The following is a 20,891-nucleotide window of genomic DNA, read 5'->3' as shown; positions in this document are numbered from 1 at the left end:
ATAAATTTGTCATGCATCGATATAGACCTAAACTCGGGATCATCAGATCTGCGAGCACATAAATTTTTCACATGACAACATATAAAGTTGTTCAAAGATATAACATTTAGATAATTCTTTGATTGTGTTCACTGTACGAGATAAGCCCAATCGACTTATGTTAGGTATATGAGAATAGGATGATTATGATATTGATGAGACCAACTCCAACTATAGGTGCACTGTTTAAGAATAGTCTTCATTTGGTGGAATTAATGCAAGGTTTTTTTTTTTTATTTTATGTTTATTAATCTGCAAAGCTTGCATAAACGCTTCCCAATGTAGGAAAAAATGTTTGGTTGATAAGAAACTTAACTAAAGACCGACTCAGTTCATTGTCTCCTCGCAGCCTACATTGAGGTGATGCAGATATGAGGGTGTGATCAAGAACAAATAAGACCAAATAAACTTCACAACCAACAAACATGCAGTGAACTGAGGATTTTGTCAAATCCCAAACATGTGCCTACTCTTGAAAAACTATGCGTTGTCCGCATAACGTGTGACGTGCAAGACTTGAATTGCTACTGTCAATCAAGAAATTTGTAGATGATTGAGTAATGAGTCCAATACATATATATATATATATATAATCAGTATCCTTGTGAAGATAAGAGTCTTGAATTCTGCATATTCAGTACTGCCTTTGTCTATGCAAAACATGGCAAATAAACAAGGGAACGGCACCAAGGTAGCTCCAAAGGGACACTTTGTGGTGTATGTGGGCGATGAGCTGGAGAGATTTGAGGTTCCATTATCTCACTTGAAGAATCCTACTTTCAAGAAACTACTAGAGAGAGCTGCAGAGGAGTTCGGATTTAATAACCATGGTGGTATTGTCCTTCCTTGTGATGAAGCAACCTTCCACATCATGGTCTCAGATATTGCAGAAAATGAGGGTGCATAGGATGCTATCTCCCCATGGCTGATGAGGATCCCACATGGCGGGTATTCATCATTGGCTCGTGACATGCACATTACTTTCCTTGTGATGAACAATTTTTTACATTTTTTGATTTCACAGTTCATGACTTCATGTAATATGATATGTATATGTGTGTATATATATATATATATAACACCCCGAGATGTAAGCATTCTTCCCCTGCAAAAGTTGTACATATCTGGTTTTCTATGAGAAATGTAGGCTTCGAATTCTTATGATGAGTTCCAATAGAGATTTTGTTTGTGTAGACTGTTCAGTTTCAACAACTCTGTTGGTAGGTTGGAGATGGACCATGTCTTCTTTTCTTCTTTCTTCTTTCTTTTTTTTTTGGATATGAGGCTATGTAATTTTTTGAATTTGGAATTCACATCTGTCAAAATTTGTAATCTCACATTAGATTGACATAGCACGATTGAGTGACACATAAGCAAAATCCATGCACCTCTAACGCGACAAACGTCTTTTTTTGGGCCTAAGTACTACAGAGATGGCTCAGAATAACAAATCAATGCGGACTCATGACCAAAAGTAGATAATATTTGCTTATGTGTTTGAGTTTTCCTGCACCGTTCAATACCAATTTCAAAGTAACTCCAAAGGGTCTCCTAAAATATGGAAAAATTTATATTAGAGGCACTTTTTGTATTTTTATCTCCTCCAACCATGCCTCAAATGCTATCCTAAAATGAGGAAAAACATTATCTTTTCCCAAAAGTTAACGATCCCCTATAAATCTCCGAATCATTAAATATTCTCTCTCCTCCTCGTCTTCTCTCCTCATACTTTCTAAAATATTAATTTAAAATTAATAGTAGTTTAGTTATAAAATATTAAAATATTTGATATAATGTTAAAATTAGAGAGGTGATAGAGTGGTTTTAGAATAGGCATCTCCTAAAATAATTTTTGATTAAAATGAGGGAGATGATGTCCCACATTTTGAGTATAGGGTTGGAAATGCTCTCAGCCTCTCAGACTTAGCCAAATTATAGAGTTTCTCCATCATTTTTTAAGAGTCTTATTACACAAAGTTTATATAGTTGGAATATTAATTCAAATTATATGAACTTTATGGGATAACACTTTTAAAAATGTTTTTATTGAAATAAAATTTTTTAATGAGGAATTTATCCTTAATTTTCACTTAAGAAAAAGGCCTAATTATTTCTCAGTTCTTTGAGAGAGAGAGAAGCCGACGCCCCATACAAGAATCCAGGCTCGAGTGTTGCGCCATCCCGACCCAGACCAATACTTAGTCAAAGGCTCGAAACCAAACCAAAACCAGATCATGGTCAATGGTCACGTGTGGGTGCATGTAATCAATGTAGACAATTAACATGAAACACAGAGCCACAGACCTGTCGAGAACCAAAGCGCCAAGAAATTAAAAGGCTAGTTGACGTGGAAGCATGGAAGCACACACAGTGAGTGCATTCAGCGGTCACTTCATCTTTAGGGTCTCTGTCAGACCCCAGTTGGATTTTTATGTGTGTGAGGACTGAGGACTGAGGAGCGAGCACAAAACATTATTATTATGATGAGATAGGGGCTCTAATTTCATACTTCAATTCTCAATTAAAATGATATAAATTATGAATTAAAATATGTGACCAAATATTTTGATATTTATAATGTTATAATATCATAGATTTTGAAAAAAGAATATATAAATACTATGTCATTTTCATAAAAAAATTCATGATTTATCGTGATTTTTGGAAGAGAATTTGAGCTAAAATTGGGGCCCCTCCCATTCTTATTGTGATTGTATTTTATTTGCAGAACAAAAATTATTAACAGAAAAAAAAAACTGTCGCCTAGCTCTAAATTACAGCAGAAGTTGTATTTTGTATATATAAAAGAATATGAGTAAATGATCATTTTTGTCACTGGAAGTTACCGTGTTAAACGCAATTATATCACTGAATGTTTTGACAAATAGACCATTATGGTCGATGTTTGGCATGGTCGATATGCTCGGTTTGGTTCAATTGCTGCCAGAAATCTATATGTGAAATTCGTAATCAATTTTTTTTCGCGATGTGAAATGATATGCGCCTCGATCCAAGGAATTGATTGGTGATGTCGTGATGCTCGCAAAATGTTCACACGCCTGCATTGTTGTCGTTATTTTAAGTAAATTGTTTCTTGATAATAAGGGCATTCAAGAGATGCGCCCTGCATTGCATTGTCATTTTAAAGAAATTATCTTTTGATAATAAGGACATTCAATAGACGCCATTCATTGCATTGTCCTTGTTATTTTAAAGAAACACAATATCGATGAGAGAGACATTCATTCAGAGCCAGAGAGCCTTGAACAACTATATATGTTACGAAGATTTATATTGGTTTCCACTAGCTAGTTGAATTTACTGCTAGCTATTGCAGACCTTGAAAGCGATCTCATATATATGGATACGTGTTATCCTTGACAGCGATCTCATATATATTGGTTTCCCACTAGCCAGTTGAATTTACAACCAGCTAGTAACGATTCAACATCGGGAATCTTGAGCAGTGACGCATTGTACTCAAGAGTCCACCAGTGCTAGCTAGAGTACAATCTTTCGATGCATCAGTTTTCCATTTTGAATGCTGTCATAAAAATAAAGGTAACTACGATAGTAATTCCTCCACTGATAAAGTTGTTATAATCATGTCAATTGCCATAATTTCCTCCTCCTTTTCCTTTTCAGCTCCTTCTTTCATGCTGCTTTATAGTAAAGCTCACCTAACCACCCAAGCATTTACTGCTACGGCTCTTACCACTTTATTGCTGGTCCACGTTCTATTGCATCATTAGATCTGCTCAGAAGCAAAACGCCAAGAAATTAAAAAGCTGGTTGACGTGGAAACACCGAAGCACACATCCTCAGGGTCTCTGTAAGACACCAGTTGATAAATTTATGTATGCGTGGACAACACACATGCTGACATGCATGATGGGTACAAGTGTCCCACTGCACGTGAATATAGCAGCACAAGTGTCTTTGCAAACAGCAAACCCTATTCTTCCTTCTATATATAATATGGACGAATCCCAGAACCTCCTTACCTTCACATTATATATTTATAATAATAACAATGGAGATGAAGTTGTTCAAGCTCTTCTTTGTGCTGCTCTTCCTCTTGGCTTCTCGTACGTATGATTTAATTATTCAATATTTGTTTACTGAAAATAAATTAAAGAGTACCGTGTATTATATATATTATCAGTGTGTTCATTATTTTGTGTGTTTTGTGATGATGGGATATATATATGCAGAAGAGATGGTGGTGCCTGGGGAGGCAAGGGTTTGTCTGTCACCGAGCCACAAGTTTCACGGGACTTGCGTTAGAGGGCACAACTGTGCAGAGATTTGTAGGACTGAAGGCTTCAGTGGAGGCGACTGCCATGGATTCCGTCGCCGCTGCATGTGCTCTAGGCGCTGTTAGATATATATTTATATAATAATTGTGAAAATAAAAGAATTAATGTTCTTCCCTGTATAAGGGGGAATATTATATTTTATTATTATTATATATCATGCATGCTGATTATGTATTGATAAATGATGTTCCTCGTCGTTAATATATATATATATATATATCTTAAGCGTGTTCATTTTCATTATCATAAACACGACTTGTTTGGAATGCTAAACAAATCCTCATAGAATTATCTTTAGGGGTTTGCTACTGGGAATGCCCATGATACTGCCAGAGAAGCGTAAAGTCCTACCTTATCTCGAAATCCCAAATTGGGGGTGTATGAGGGGCTCTCCTTCATCCCACCCTAACTCTCTTTTCAACTACGTACCTTCCTTCCTTAATCCTCGTCATTTCAATCTCTAAAATATCAATCAAGCAAGCCCTAAAGGAAATCCTTTTACATTACGGTTTGGATTTTTGGTCCATGGTTTTCATGTCATAAAAATGATAATATTAAATTAAGTAAATAAATAGTACTTGTCTTTAAATGTAAGACAGAAACAGTTGGCTTTCTAGATGAATCCGGTGACAATAATAATAATAATAATTTGTCATTATATATATATATATATAAAACAAGAAGCAATAAATTTTAATTTTTAAATGACACGATGGGACAATACTTCTCCATAGAAAACTTCAATAGAAAGCAAATTAAGCATCTCCATCCATATATACACGTGGGTTTGTAACAAAATAAATAATCTCATTTGTTTGCTCCTCTTATTCAACCAAATAATGCACCAATTCATCTTTAATTCTCCTTCTCTGTTTTTTTGTTGATTCTTCTTCTCTGTTTGTTGAATGGGTCAATTAAATCTCTGGCCTAAGTAGACAAAACTGGTTTTGGGGTATGTCTCATTTATCGATAAATTCCTCCATTATTGTAAAATATTGAACGTAAATTCTCTTTACTGCTTCAATCCTATAGAATCACTTTGTAGCTCAACATCTTCGTAGTGTAGCTACTAACTACTACCTTACTTTTGAAAGAGTGAGCTTTGGACATAAGGAAAACATGGGACATACCAAGACTCAAGATATATCAAGATACAACAACCTTCACACCTTTGCATTCAAGCCTATATGGATGATGTATTTTGTCAATCAAGAGATAGAAAAAAGTATACCCAATACCAAATCAACCGGAACCATTTATCTTGTGTTACATACAATGAAGAATCTGTTGCAGAAAAATTAGGTGCTAGAAATAAATTTTCAGGTGGGAGTTTGATCTCGAGAGAAATAAAGTTATTCTTTGCGAATTTTGAATGTAATTTCCAAGGCTTGATTTTGTTTACTAGATAATAGTGTATTAATTGAGATCAGAGGCCTTGTACTCTCTGCTAATAGTGATTTGAAAAAATATGAATGAAATATATCATCGTCATAATTCATATGTATCACTAACAGGACCAACGAGAGGTGATTCGATTCGCAATCGATTAGATTAGATATATATGTGTCCGAGGTTCGATCTCAAGCATATTAAAAAAAAAACTAAATGTGAAAGAAAGAAAGTACGTAAAAACTACTTACCACCCCCGGGTTGGACGGCAAACATGATTTCTTTTACGCGCGTGTTCTTCGCTGTGGTGTTCTGTTGAGTTCGACATGCATATCCATACCAGCAATATTCTCTATCCGATACGTCTGGCGGTAGATGCTGTCAAATGCCCACAGAAACACAAGAATCCAGGTAGAAATGTTGAGAAGAATAACTTGAAGCAATTTCTTTACTAGTAATAATAACGTTAACTGCATTACCAAAACTATACTTTTTCATAGAATACTTGGAATGGGACTAAGGTTGGAATACTTACATATTTGGGAATTGAAATCCGAAACCAGAACAACAAAAATGAGACCAATTTCTCGTAACAGTCGCTGCATTTAAAGAAGAAAACGAAAAGCATAAGCTACAGTTTTACCAATTACCCACCAACCAGTTTTTTACATGATATACAAACATAAGACGTCAAGCAGCCGCCCCCCCCCCCCCCCCCCCCCCCCCTTGTCTGCCATGGACAGAATATATGCCAAGATTTTGAAGGACTATATTTTTATATGTGGTGATTCAAATATCAATAAATCAGTATATTGGTTTAAGAAACTCAAGTTCAAGCTCAAATTCAGTGTAGAAATTACAAAAGGCTGAAAGTCCCTGAAACATATGAAAAGCTATATAAATTGAAGTTCATGGAAACATTACAACTTCCCTAAAATAAAAAATCTTGCTTTCATATCAATTCTGAGGGGAAAAGAAGAGAGAATTGAGCTGGTGGCAAGGGGAAAAAAAAAAAACACTAAGCCAACAACGAAGAGAAAATAATTACTTGCAGACATGTGTTGCAGCTGTAATCGTCTCAGCATGATTAAGAGGCATCCTTGTTCGGTGTGCAATGATAAAACCTCTTAAGTTAAAACATGAAAAAAAGAGTTCAAAAACAATGGCACTAGGCAGTCTTAAGACATCCGGTTCATACAAGGGGAATAAGGAGGTGATGTAACGGAGAATATATGCAACATGGCTTCACACAGATTGAAAGAATACAAAAACAAGGCCCAACCCCAGAAAATAAATGACATGATGCAGTTTAGCGACATAACTGCAATACTTGACACAGCAAAAATCTCCGCTTCTCACACTTGTTGAAGATAAAAAAAAAACACCTATTCCACTTACCAATTTCTCGGTTGTTCAACTTTGCTATCCACTCTGACACAACATCCTGCAAAGTCCTCCCCATCTGACTAACACACCTCTCCATCACCTATTGATCAGTCAAATAATAACATCAATTCTTTCACAAGCAACATATTCACAGTGGACTTTAAAATTGGTCAAGGATTCATACATCTTGTTCGTGTCGATTACTTTCATAAGCCAAATTTGGTATCCGAGAGATGGGGCGTTGTGAAATCTGCAAAGCATATAATTATTTTTATCCTCATAAACTAAATAATACCATATGAATTGATTTGCAATTGATCACATTTCCAGCAGAGTATTTTACAATACCAAAACCATAAACATAATGAAACAGAGCAAATAGTGAACACTGAACAATGACCATGAATATGCACTACAATGAAAAACCATGAATTTTCTTTCATTTTTTTTTTCAATCAAAATTAATATTGAGAGAAAGGAACGACAGAATTGCCAACAAGAACAAAACAAATATGCACTGTAATGGGCGATTACCCATATATATGTCACTTTATTCTCTAATCATAATCTATTTTTATGTCACTTTATTGCTATCAATTATTTAATTTATCTTTACATAAATACATGAAACCGTTCAAATACCAAAACAAATATGGACAATAAAATTGTCACTTCACTTCACCATATATGTGGTGATTCAAATATCAATAAATCAGTATATTGGTTTAAGAAACTCAAGTTCAAGCTCAAATTCAGTGTAGAAATTACAAAAGGCTGAAAGTCCCTGAAGCATATGAAAAGCTATATAAATCGAAGTTCATGGAAACATTACAACTTCCCTAAAATAAAAAATCTTGCTTTCATATCAATTCTGAGGGGAAAAGAAGAGAGAATTGAGCTGGTGGCAAGGGGAAAAAAAAAAAACACTAAGCCAACAACGAAGAGAAAATAATTACTTGCAGACATGTGTTGCAGCTGTAATCGTCTCAGCATGATTAAGAGGCATCCTTGTTCGGTGTGCAATGATAAAACCTCTTAAGTTAAAACATGAAAAAAAGAGTTCAAAAACAATGGCACTAGGCAGTCTTAAGACATCCGGTTCATACAAGGGGAATAAGGAGGTGATGTAACGGAGAATATATGCAACATGGCTTCACACAGATTGAAAGAATACAAAAACAAGGCCCAACCCCAGAAAATAAATGACATGATGCAGTTTAGCGACATAACTGCAATACTTGACACAGCAAAAATCTCCGCTTCTCACACTTGTTGAAGATAAAAAAAAAAACACCTATTCCACTTACCAATTTCTCGGTTGTTCAACTTTGCTATCCACTCTGACACAACATCCTGCAAAGTCCTCCCCATCTGACTAACACACCTCTCCATCACCTATTGATCAGTCAAATAATAACATCAATTCTTTCACAAGCAACATATTCACAGTGGACTTTAAAATTGGTCAAGGATTCATACATCTTGTTCGTGTCGATTACTTTCATAAGCCAAATTTGGTATCCGAGAGATGGGGCGTTGTGAAATCTGCAAAGCATATAATTATTTTTATCCTCATAAACTAAATAATACCATATGAATTGATTTGCAATTGATCACATTTCCAGCAGAGTATTTTACAATACCAAAACCATAAACATAATGAAACAGAGCAAATAGTGAACACTGAACAATGACCATGAATATGCACTACAATGAAAAACCATGAATTTTCTTTCATTTTTTTTTTCAATCAAAATTAATATTGAGAGAAAGGAACGACAGAATTGCCAACAAGAACAAAGCAAATATGCACTGTAATGGGTGATTATGGAACGAGGTTCTTTAGGTATACAAATAGTACAGTCTACATTATAGTAAATGGAGGTTTAGTCACAACATAAACTTAAATAGCATCACGAAAGAAAGATTGGAGATAACAGACACCTACAGGTTTAAAAGTTTCATGACTACACCCCTTTGAGCATGCCAATAAGCGCCACAAAATGCTCTATCACATCCCATACCTGCAAGAGATGGCAGTAAATTGTAATCTTCAGGCACAAAGAACTGAGTTCTAGTATATCTTGCAACAACAAGCCATAATACAAGTTTCAGGTCCACTGTTCTAATGCCTCACACTATCACCCTATTAATACGACTATTAAAAGTTTCACCCAAGGTTTTGGGTTCAAATCAGAATTTTTTTTTTCCAGAATAACCTTTCATATTTAAACTGTTACCATATTCTTTGAAAAGAGAGGAGATTTTCTTACACTTCGATTAAAATCCCATGGTCGTTAGCAACAGTTACCCCATAAACTAATCCAGGCATGTGCCATACTGACATGCATACACTAACACCACACCAACCAAAAAAGGTCAAATTACAAATAACAAAGGCCCACCCATCCCTCGAACACATAAAAAAGAAAGGAAAAGAGAACAAGGAAACAAGAACTAACAAACAATGTTGTGGTACAGTAATATCAGTTCTGGAAGGCATCATGCCCCTACAAGCATGACACTGTAGTAAATGGATAGTTCTCTGGTTGCAGCGAAAAATCCACCAAATGCAGTATCTGACAAGTGTAATCAAAATATTAAAAAACAAGACAAAAACTAAACAAAGATAAAGCATAAAAAAAAATTGAAGCACAGCCATTGTCAGCTTCAGATAATCAAACACCCGTTTGACAAGAGCAACTGAAAATGCTAAAAAAAATCAAAATAGAGCTACGGAAAGGTGAAACATTGAAATATGAAGCAGAAAAAACTTTTGATTATCAAAGATTCCAAACTGAAAAACTACTCTTGCATATCTGGAAAAATCAGTAAACAAGAACCCGTGTAAAGTAAAAAATTGTGTCCAGCTACATGCCAAGAATCCAGTAATTTAATAAACATTTGGGAATGATAATCCTATTCATGGCCTTCACTGAAACAAGTGCATTTTGAATTTTGATGCCACAACAAGAGTGACATCAAATACTAGAAATGCAATGAAATATAGGGTAATAATAACATACAACTAGCCAGAGAGAAAAATCATAGTAACGTCAACACAAAGAAAATATCCACCACACTCGTAAATAGAGAGATAATCTCTGAATGCGTGAGAGAGAGAGAGTAAATTTGCTTGAAGAAAACTAGAAAGCATAAGTCACAGTTTAAAACTCTGACACAATATATGACAAAAAATTGGGAAAAGAGGCATCACAGACACAGCATTGATTTGAAATGCTGAAACAATATAAAATCGAACTAGTAGTGGTAGGATATATGATTTTATATTAAGTAATAAAATTTAAAATTCATGCAATAATTTTTCTCTTTTTCCTTCTTTTCAAAAAATAATATAAAAAAGTCAAAATCTATTTTATCACCATTCTTAAGCCAAAAAACAAGCCTTGTCAACGTAAAGTAATTATAGATGCTCTGATGCCCAATAGTAATTATAAAAAGTCAAAATCTATTTTATCACCATTCTTAAGCCAAAAAACAAGCCTTGTCAACATAAAGTAATTATAGATGCTCTGATGCCCAATAGTGGTTGTGAATATACTTGCGACCATAATGACATGACGACAAAACATATGTCAATTTTGGTCATGCTCAAGTAGAAATGAAACCATATGTAAGATGGCAGAGCTACCATGGCTAATTTACTTATTGATATGATATAAGTGACCCAGCTGAGCTTATGACCTTAAATGGTACCTGAGTCATCTCATAACACTTCATGTACTATAACAGGCGAAAAAAGTCGGATGAATAAAACTTCTTACAAGATTTGATTGTATTGATGCATAGGAATCTAGAAGTGTCACTTCCTCATCAGATCGTTTAAGGGAAGGATCAGCTTGAAGTATATCCTAGACAAAACAAGCAGCAATATTTAGCTAGAAGATAGAAAAAAAAAAGATTAATGAAAAACATAGTATGGTTATACCTTTAAAAAATTATAACCATGAAAACATAGAAAGACCTTGAATGTACAATTATGATACACATTTGACAACCACATAGAAAGGATAATGCTTTGGAAATTAGAAATGTAATATAACAAGCACTTTGACCCCAGAAATCCATCATCAACATCATATAAAAACGGAGAAAAGGTGCTCAACTATGTTTGCTTAGATGGTTGAAACTTGAAAGTACTAAATAATGGCACCTTCTCTATATTATGGAGAAAGTAGTTTCTTCCGACAAACTGTACAACTGCTCTACAATGCAGACAAAGCACACTAGCATGTTTCTCCTGGGATCTCCTCAACCATTCTGAGAAGCAACCATTGCTCAAAAGTGTAGGGTAAAACTAGATCAAATATCAAAATAACGAAACCGAAATGCTCTGTGGAACAAAAAATAAGTTACAGACCAGAAGTTATGAAGGCAGGGTGCAACAGTCTCAGCATCATGCCATACATTCAAGCAAATGCTGCATTTTGCATGCTCAAAATCTATACACACCTGGAAATGCCAACAAAAGGAGATTTAAATCATAAACGAAGTAGTAGATAACAGCATACAAAAGAATAGCTAAAGATTTCCGACTCGGTTAATTATACACCTTTATCTGTTGCTTCTGAGATTCAAGGCTAGGCATTAATTTGAATCTATGGCTCAAAACTCCTACAAAAATCAAAGAAAACAATGCCTGAGAATGCAGATATTGTAAGCTAGCCATCAGGCCCATCACTCCGTAGGCTGAATTGTCAATACAGTATTTCCTTGGCAATTTTTACTTTGAACTCCATTGTGGCAAAATTTGAGTATAATGCGTTGCCATAGATCAAGTTGATGTAGAAGTTATAAACTTGTATTACCCAATAAATAGTATCGGTTCAAACGACAATCATAGTCTGGAAGAGGATAGATATAAACACACCAAAGATTCTGCAATGACAGGAGCCTATTGCATTGAGCTGCCCTTTTCCTTTAGAAGCACATGCATGATCAACTAGATATCCAAATATTTCTACAGGTTAACCATGATTGTATATATAAATGCAATGAGACCAAGACAGGGCCCTGGAGAGGGTATCATTCCCAGTCTTAATAACAATATTATCTTTATTTTGAACAGCAGCCTCATCGACAAGTATTGAATTTGAACTAAAAGTAGCCGCAAACAACATCCAGGAAGAGGAAATAAACAAACAATTTAGATTTTCAAATTTTATACCGACTGAAGAACGACAGAAATTCAGGCATAAAAGTGAGAAGGTACAATAATATATCAGCCATAATAAGTTTGAGAAGAAAAAAAGAGGTGCTATAGATCAGCCATAATAAATTGAAGTGCCTCAATGTTGACTCTGACATAAAAAAAGATAGAGATATGCATGTTCTCATAGTATATCAATAATGATAATTGGTTTGTATATCGTGATTATTGCTTTTAGTATCTCAGAAAACAAAATAAAACGATTCTGATATTGAGAAAAAAATAAATGGCGCATAAACAACAGATGTTCCACAAAAGACACAAGAAGTGGCAATTCAAGATATATTACAAGAGAAACCATGAAATACCTAATATTCTTTATTGTCGCGGAACATAGATCAGAATTCCTTGTTATTTTGCACCATTTATGTATCTCAGTAGAAGAAGATGTAATCTCTGAGCATATTACCACCTCGGTTGATGTTATTTCAACATCAGAATACCTAGGGTCAGAGGCTACTGCCACAGTGCCACCAAAAAAAAGGAATATCAATATACAGAAATAGAAATCCATGCTGTCTAAGACCTTATCCGCATACAGTTACAAAAACCGAATAATCACCAAGATTAGGGCTTCACATTAGCGGGACACACAATGTTGTGCAATCCTTTTATCTTGCTTGTAAGAACCCATGAACAATTTGTACATCTGAAAGAACCAGTAGCTACTCTAATCCTTAAAAGATGTATACTTTCGCATGGGTTTCAAGAAAGGCTGATTTTTGTGATCACTTCCTCAACTGGGTACGCTGAAAACACATAATTTAAGAAAGAAAACAAAAGAAAGTGCAGTTCCTTTCTTGCAAAAAGAGAGTATAATACGTGTAAAACAAAGAAGAAACGGTAGAATAGAACATTGTACCAAGCTTCTTGGCCCAGACTTCACCATCATCATCGGAAGAGGAGAGGTTTGCAGCAGAGCATTCACCGACTTCCATGATTATATTAATCGAATTCGAAGCGCAGAACCCTCCAAAAGTCTCTGCCTTTCAATTCATTGGCAATTGCAATTTGCGAGAGAGATTCATGCGCGTAGGAGAGTATATATTAATGAGATTGAAGAGCGTGCTGAGGAAGGAAGTAATGAATAATCTTTCCTACTCCAGGACCAGGAAGGACTTAATGAAAACAAGGAAACTTCTATTATATATGAATCTGACCGTTGAGCTTTAGAGGGATTCTAATTCTATGCCCGTCAAATTTGCAGAGTAAATGAATAATCTTTCCTACTCCAGGAAAGATTTATTTAAAAAAGGGAAACTTTCGAATCTGACCGTTGAACCGTTAAGGGTTAGAGAGATTCTAGGTCCTCAATGATTTTCCAACTCCAGGAAGGATTTTTTTTTTTTTTTGGAAATTTTTCCCGTGTCAAATTCAATGGATTTTAAAAATTTCATTGACTTTTGTTTTATTTTTATTTTTCTGAATATTTCAGAAAAATGAGGCAGTGAAATTGAATATTATATATATGTCTCTCTCTACATCCTGCAATAATCGTTAACATAAAAAAAAATAAAAATAAATCCTGCAATAATCAACTGATCTGAATATGCCAATATTGGGTTACATAAACAAACCCCCCACCAAACTCACTTCACTATGATGATCAAGTACTGCCTCCTGAGGTACCATAAGACTCTGCAACTTCTTCTAAGCTCAATGTTATGGCCATATCTTCAATCATTTTTACCTCTATCTGCAGAGCCATCCACAGCCATATTCAATCTTTTCAACCAAATATCATAGTCAACTGGGTATGGAGTTTCACAAAGGCTATCTACATAATCGGCAAATGCCTTCAAAAGAGGCGAAACCTCACCCAGCCACCGCTGAATCAAACGCTTAGCACAACTCTTTTCCTTCCATTTCAACGTGGATTCAATATAATCCAATAAAGAAGACGAAAAAAGTTCATCTATAGAACTAGTATTAAAATGTTGGCCGTGGGGAGGTGTGGGGAGAGAATCCTGTAAGTTGCGCATGCATCAACGACATAAATTATTAGATACTAATCTAATGCTTGTAAACGAAGCAATAAAACAATCGTTCATTGTCGTTACATATTTTTATAGGTTCAAGACATAGGTGTGACGAATTAGGACTAGATAAAGCACTAAAAAAATGAACCATTAAGAAAAACAGGAGTACATTATAGGGTAAAAACTCATGCTTCTGGGGTCTTTCTCTTTCGATCAGATGCTGAGGCAACATCTGATTTGGCCTGAGCCTGACCAAACACTGACCTGCGTAATACCCCCCGCAGCAGATAAGTAAGACATACTAGGATGAAAAGTAAAAACAGGACGAACGAAACCTATTCCGTATAACTTGGGAAACCAATCATCAAGAGTACTTCATGCAGCATACTTAATATGTTAATGATCTAAAAATGCAAAAGAATACCAAGTCTATCAATCAAATACAGTAAAAATCAACCATATTATGAAAATAGAGTGGAGCATCAATGGTTCACTAGTCTGCTCTTCATTGGCCACCCTATTGCCAGGGCAGGTGGTTCGAATGGGCATTTATAACCTAAGATATTCTTATTTTTTTATAGTTGAAATGGAACACCTCTTTATTAATTAGGTATTAGAAATTTCGATTCACAGGTCGTCTTCAATTTTGAATTTTTTTCATTATACAATGTAAGGGTAAACATGCATGGTTATCTAACAGATACAACCAACCATAAATAAAGTGATGTCAATTGGAAAGGAATCATTTACTTACCCACAGGTTGAGCATTTCTTATGATGCTTACAGAATATGGACAAGCAAACAGAACATATGTAGCCCATGTCAATTGTGTTTTTATGGCAGAAACACCTGCAAAATGCATAATTTGGGTTAGTTGTATTGCAATTTACATTTAGAAAAACTAAATTGGCATCAAAGCTTGGATTCCTATAAAGTATGAAAAAAAAGAGTAGATGTTCAAACACCAAGTCTAATAGAAAAGTCTTAAAAAGGCGTCTTCTGGAAAAGTTCCACATGAATCCCTGACAAACTAAATGCTTACCACCCACAGAGAGCGATACCAGAAAACTTTCTCCCAATGTAAAGGGGAGAGAGTACGAGAACAAAAAAGACAAAGTGGAGCCCAGAAACCTAGAATCATAGAAGCTAATTCACTCAACTTCTAACACACGATCTAATGATCATGGATTGGTGACACATTGGCTGTGTTTCTTTAAGTAGTTGACCAAAAGGTTTATGCAGTTACATAATTCACCTCAGCTGTAGTAGGCTAGTAGCTATATCATCTAAAACTCCTAAACGCCAACTCAAATTAAAAAGAACCATATTTGATGCTCTGGAAAGATTACCCAAAAATAGGACAAAAAATTCAACTAGCTATCAAAAATGAACTTGCAGGACAAGCATTTAAACAACATGAGAATGGTTCAGTAAACTTACGAGGCCCTGAAATCAACACCAACAGGTCTTGGAAGTTGTAAAAAACAGCGTGAATGCAAATCAGTAGCAAAAACTGTCTGTGTGACAATAAAATAAGATTTGGAATCAACGTTACCAAAAAGGAAGAGATAACAGTGAAAAACACACAAGAATTTAAGAAGAGGGTAGAACATCTATATATGCAGAGAATAAGAAACTTCCACTCAAGACAAAACAAAAGAGGAATTGAAGTTTTTTTTGTAGTCAGCTTCTCCTACAAATTTTAACCTCGCCATTGGTCAAATCCATTGAACCAAATGCCGACTGTTCAGTTAAAATTTCAAAATTGATGTTTCAGAAGTAAAGGTTGGAGATAAAACAAGGCCTATGGCTATCCTTGGTTTCATAAGTGACCAAAAAAAAGTTTTAGGGCTGGCTACAAAATCAAGAATAGGAGCAATCCATTACGAGATGCTTATCGCCCAGCTTGTTTTTCAAAACCTTACATAAACTCCATATCCAAACTACTTTAAGAACATACCGTTAAGTATTGAAACAATCCATCCAAGTGTTGGGGCTTTACATATACACCACCCGTTATGTAAGAAGCCTGACTTGTTCGAACCAAAAATGATCAGCAAAGATAGGTCTAGGATACATAATAACATGGAACAACTTGTGCAAGTAAAATTATAAGTATAGACTACCTGTTGCAGGAAGGCAGAATTATGAGCACCTACACAGCAAGAATCTATGGGAACCTGCATTCTGGAGCAAATTAACAAGCCATATAAAAGTTTTTAAGAAATAAAAGAAAAAAAATCTCTACATACTAGTAACTATCGGAAAAGTTCATGAAGAAAATGGTAGTTTTTGGATATGAAGAGACAAACTTCATAACCAAGCCAGTTAGCACCCAAAAGCCGAAACCAACTAGGTAAAATTTATCATACCACACACTCGATTCAAAAATGTTTAAGTTGCTGCAGTTTAAACTTTAAATCATCATTTCTCAACAGAATATACAGAAATACTCAGGATACTGAATTCTAAAGCATAAACCCAAGAAAGATCTAAAGGAAGAATAAGGAAGACAAAGACATTTATGCAAATTGAAAGAACTCAACAGTTTCAGAAACCCCCAACCCCCCAGCCAAAAAGCCGAATGCATCATAGTACCATAGAACGTTGTGCAGAGAATATTGCATTCATTATTGCCACATATCTGCAAAAAGAAAAAAGAAAATAAACCTTTTTAGAGTAAGAGTTTAACAAAAAAACAGTAACTGGCAAAAGGATCATAATGAACTTACTGCTCCGGCCCATCAGGAGATCCCTGCAAACACAGAATCTGCACTCACATGTAAGCAACATCATCAAAATAATAATCCATGAGAAGCAGCATAAGATCATGCACTGAAAGAAAGGAGGAGGAAAGAACAGAGAATACAAAAGTAGAGAGAAATAAAAACAGTAAAAGAAAGGGAAGTAAAAAAGGAAGTCAATGCCAACTGCAAGCACATAACATACGCAATCAATCCAACATTGTATATAAATATCAAGTATAAATTCAATACTTACTCGAGGCTGTGGATGGAGTGGTCCAGAACGGAAAACCCTCTGTATATCTATTCATGGGGTTAAATCAAACATTTGGCAAGATAGAAACAAGAATGAAACTCCATATACACAAGTTGCATTTATGTACAAAACTACATTCATACATAGTCCATCATCACATAGTACACAGTACATAGGGCAATGTAAAGGCAGCATTTTATGCAACTTCCAAATACGATGAGTAACATTTAATATCTATCAAGGATACAGCAAACTGCTAAGGAAAGTGATCCAGACAGCAGCGAAGATGCAATCTTCCCCTCAGGCTCTCCCTTACTCAATTGCTCATCTTTGTTAAGAAACTCCTCCAAACTCCACAACAAACTGGAATAGAGGGCCGGCATTCCCCCATTTTCATTGCTCATATTCGTTGCTGAAGATGAATCATAGATATAACCACAGGAGCTGTATCCCGTGGCAATAACTACCACTTGGTTAAGTTGATTTAAGAGCAAGATCGAGTTTAGAAATGAAAGAACCTGCAAAAATTCAGATGTGACAACTGAGAAACTATAGGATGAACCCCTTTCTGTCTCCCACAATAATAATAACAACAACATAACGAGGAATAAAGAAGAATTGGACGTTAAGTATTTCCTAATATTTAATGGGAGGTTTAAATGATGGAAGGCTTTAGTTCAGATACCTACATAACTTTATTATTCTCGATATTTCTGTGGAACCAATGGAAGCATTATTGTTTGCAGAGACTAGCAAAATAATGAGGAATAAAGAAGAATTGAACATTTTTAAGTATTTCCTATTATTTTACTGGGAGGTTTAAATGATGGAAGGCTTCAGTTCAGATACCTACATAAATATATTATTTTCGTTATTTCTGCGGAACCAATGGAAGCATTAGTGTAGAGAGAAGAGAAAATTAGGATTTTACATGAGAAAGAAACTGAGAGAAAGCAAGAGATGATGTGCTCCAGAAGAATGGATTTGTGTCTAACAGAACCATTAAAAGGCTAGCATCATCTGCAATAAGAACAACAAAAGGTGCGATAATAAGCCAATGACAGTAGAATAAGATACAGATAAGCATATATATTAGTAGGTACTGGAAGAAACCTGCATAAAGCTTTGATGGGGCTGAAGCCATTAGCTACAGCTGGACTTTGTCCAAGTAGTGTTGAGATTTGAGGGTGGTAACTTAGATCAGCCAGCAATGCACTGTTTCTTCGGCAGGAGATTTTTGGATAATCTGTATGATAAGTTGAATAATTAAAAGTGGATTCCAGTTCACCAGGGTTGCCGAATGCACTTTAGCGAACTAACAAATGTTTAGTAAGCCAGATTAGCTAGTTTTTCCTGCTCTAAGTTCCATTTATGAAAATAACCAGACAGCAGATTTTCTTACCACATGGACTTAACTATACCATTGAGAAAGGGGAGGAACAAGAAATAGTTTCTAACAATCCCTCTTATAGATTTTGCTGAGCTACTAGTAGTCTAAATCCTAATTTCCACAAGTATCATAAAGCAGTTATGATATTAGTCTAACACAAGCCAACAAAAATTAGTCTAACATAAACCCAAAATATTAAAAAATTAAAATAAACCCCAGAATTGTGAACAAAGTAGAGCATCTTCAATGATTCAAAATATCAAACCAGTCTTGAGCTCAAAGGATGCATCACAACATGTCAATTCCAAAGAATTAAAAACTCAGTCCAGTCGCATAGCAAGGAAACTAGACAATGGTATAAATACCCATTCCATACCAAGAAAAAAAAAAACTCAGAAACGAACACTACAAACCGGTGCCATGGGAACCTCGTAAGTCATAACCCAAATTATTGAAACCTAAAACCAAACCTAAATGCATAACCGCAGAAAGATTCACACATGTGAACTAAACATAAAATACACAATGCATATGCAAGAGCTCGAGAGCTGCCGATATAGATATTACTCTCTTTGTGATTCTTACCTCATTCGCAAGTCGATGCGTATGGTATTTAGTGGAATGAATCAATGGAGAAATTCTTCAAGAACAACGAACCATCCCGGCTTCGAATCCGATAATTTTTAAGTCGAGAATTGATTGATTTCTGTAGGAAGGATTAGTAATCGGAAGGCGTACGCTTGATCAGAACATACTCCAATGGGGGGAAAACTGGTGCAACTCCGTCAAATCCTCAGACACAAGAAAAAACAGAGCGAGGCGACTGAACGAGGGTTTCCTAAATAAATAATTTTGTTTTTTAAAAAAGGCTGAGGGTTTTAAGCAGACCCGCACTGGAACCCAGATCTTGTTTGGAGACAGACCCACACGTATTACGAGATGGAGTAACGGAAGCGAACTGTTAACTCCTTGTTTTTTGGTTTGAACATCGAATACAATTTTATTCGGATTAGGTGTGAGTTCGTTTGCTCGATATAATAATATATATTAATATAACCCTAACAAAATTATAAAATTACAAAAATTTAGAAACTCAATTATGAATTTATGACTGACATTTTCGTATTTGCATATTAAAATCTTATTTCTAAACTAATAACTATTATAAATGGCTTTTATTTTAAATGTTTTTTATAAGTAAGTGGGATGTATACTTCAATTTGGGTACCACTAAATCGAGTATATCCTTTAACCACCAAAGTTGAGGGGTTACTCACAAGCCCGATCTCCAAGTTTATGTCCAAATTAGATGTCCAAAGGATAAGCTTGTATAATTTCGTTATCAATTATATAAATATATATTGTAAGAATGGAGGATTTTCTGAGATGCTAAGCTATACATATTTGAGCACGTGCATTACCATGAACAGTCTACACAAACAAAATCTCTATTGGAACTCATCATAAGAATTCAAAGCCCACATTTCTCATAGAAACCAGATATGTACTACTTTTGCAGACGAAGACAGCTTACATCTTGGGGTGTTACATATACATATATCATATATGTTACATGAAGTCATGAACTGTGAAATCAAAAAATGTAAAAAAATTGTTCATCACGAGGAAAGTAATGTACATGTCAGGAGCCATGAGGAGCTAAACATCTTATGCACCCTCATTTTCTGCAATATCTGAGACCATGATGTAGAAGGCTGCTTCATCACAGGGAAGGACAATGCGGCCATGGTTACTAAATCCGAACTCCTCTGCAGCTCTCTCTAGTAGTTTCTTGAAAGTAGGACTCTTCAAGTGAGATAATGGAACCACAAATCTCTTCAGCTCATCGCCCACATACACAACAAAGTGTCCCTTTGGAGCTACCTTGGTGCCGTTCCCTTGTTTCTTTGCCATGTTTTGCATTCACAAAGGCAGAACTGAATATGCAGAATTCAAGACTCTTATCTTCACAAGGACATACTGATTATATATATATATATATATATAGGACTCAATCATCTACGCCTTATTGATTGATCACAGTAGCGAAAAAGTTCCGAACCGAAAAACGTTGAAAACGTGTGATTATTTGCAATGTCAAACTGGGAGCTAGTAAGAAGCAGAGAGAGAGAGAGAGAGAGTTTTTCTGGTTGTAGTG

General features: G+C 35.3%; 4 protein-coding genes and 1 pseudogene across 5 annotated transcripts; 2 read left to right on the top strand and 3 right to left on the bottom strand.

The window, feature by feature from the left end:
- Nucleotides 1-638: 638 nt before the first annotated feature.
- Nucleotides 639-965, top strand: LOC120001264 (auxin-responsive protein SAUR50-like). The gene has a single exon (XM_038849503.1). It carries the CDS (start codon nucleotides 692-694, stop codon nucleotides 944-946), a length of 255 nt encoding a protein of 84 aa, XP_038705431.1. The 5' UTR covers nucleotides 639-691; the 3' UTR covers nucleotides 947-965.
- A 3,003-nt stretch (nucleotides 966-3,968) lies between these two features.
- LOC120001209 (defensin-like protein 1) lies at nucleotides 3,969-20,741 on the top strand. Of its 2 annotated transcripts, XM_038849429.1 has the most exons (3): nucleotides 3,969-4,127; nucleotides 4,254-4,438; nucleotides 20,719-20,741. In XM_038849429.1, exons 1-2 carry the CDS (start codon nucleotides 4,073-4,075, stop codon nucleotides 4,421-4,423), a joined length of 225 nt encoding a protein of 74 aa, XP_038705357.1. In that variant the 5' UTR covers nucleotides 3,969-4,072; the 3' UTR covers nucleotides 4,424-4,438; nucleotides 20,719-20,741. The 2 variants fall into 2 exon arrangements, with proteins under 2 accessions (XP_038705357.1, XP_038705356.1); XM_038849428.1 differs by lacking the exon at nucleotides 20,719-20,741 and having other exon boundaries at nucleotides 4,254-4,543.
- Nucleotides 5,095-14,362, bottom strand: LOC120002488 (annotated as a pseudogene).
- LOC120001207 (general transcription and DNA repair factor IIH subunit TFB4) lies at nucleotides 14,370-19,612 on the bottom strand. Its single transcript, XM_038849425.1, has 12 exons — nucleotides 19,319-19,612; nucleotides 18,457-18,589; nucleotides 18,275-18,363; nucleotides 17,591-17,861; nucleotides 17,344-17,390; nucleotides 17,076-17,113; nucleotides 16,942-16,987; nucleotides 16,470-16,523; nucleotides 16,304-16,372; nucleotides 15,784-15,860; nucleotides 15,097-15,192; nucleotides 14,370-14,606 (listed from the first exon to the last, which is right to left on the bottom strand). Exons 2-12 carry the CDS (start codon nucleotides 18,485-18,487, stop codon nucleotides 14,528-14,530), a joined length of 897 nt encoding a protein of 298 aa, XP_038705353.1. The 5' UTR covers nucleotides 18,488-18,589; nucleotides 19,319-19,612; the 3' UTR covers nucleotides 14,370-14,527.
- On the bottom strand, nucleotides 20,186-20,684 carry LOC120001208 (auxin-responsive protein SAUR50-like). Its single transcript, XM_038849427.1, has one exon. It carries the CDS (start codon nucleotides 20,654-20,656, stop codon nucleotides 20,402-20,404), a length of 255 nt encoding a protein of 84 aa, XP_038705355.1. The 5' UTR covers nucleotides 20,657-20,684; the 3' UTR covers nucleotides 20,186-20,401.
- Nucleotides 20,742-20,891: the final 150 nt, after the last annotated feature.

The sequence above is a fragment of the Tripterygium wilfordii genome, chromosome 7, assembly GCF_013401445.1.
Source record: "Tripterygium wilfordii isolate XIE 37 chromosome 7, ASM1340144v1, whole genome shotgun sequence".
Taxonomy (NCBI): Eukaryota; Viridiplantae; Streptophyta; class Magnoliopsida; order Celastrales; family Celastraceae; genus Tripterygium; species Tripterygium wilfordii.
Note: the sequence above shows the minus strand (reverse complement) of the source record. Positions and strands in the feature narration are given on the sequence as shown.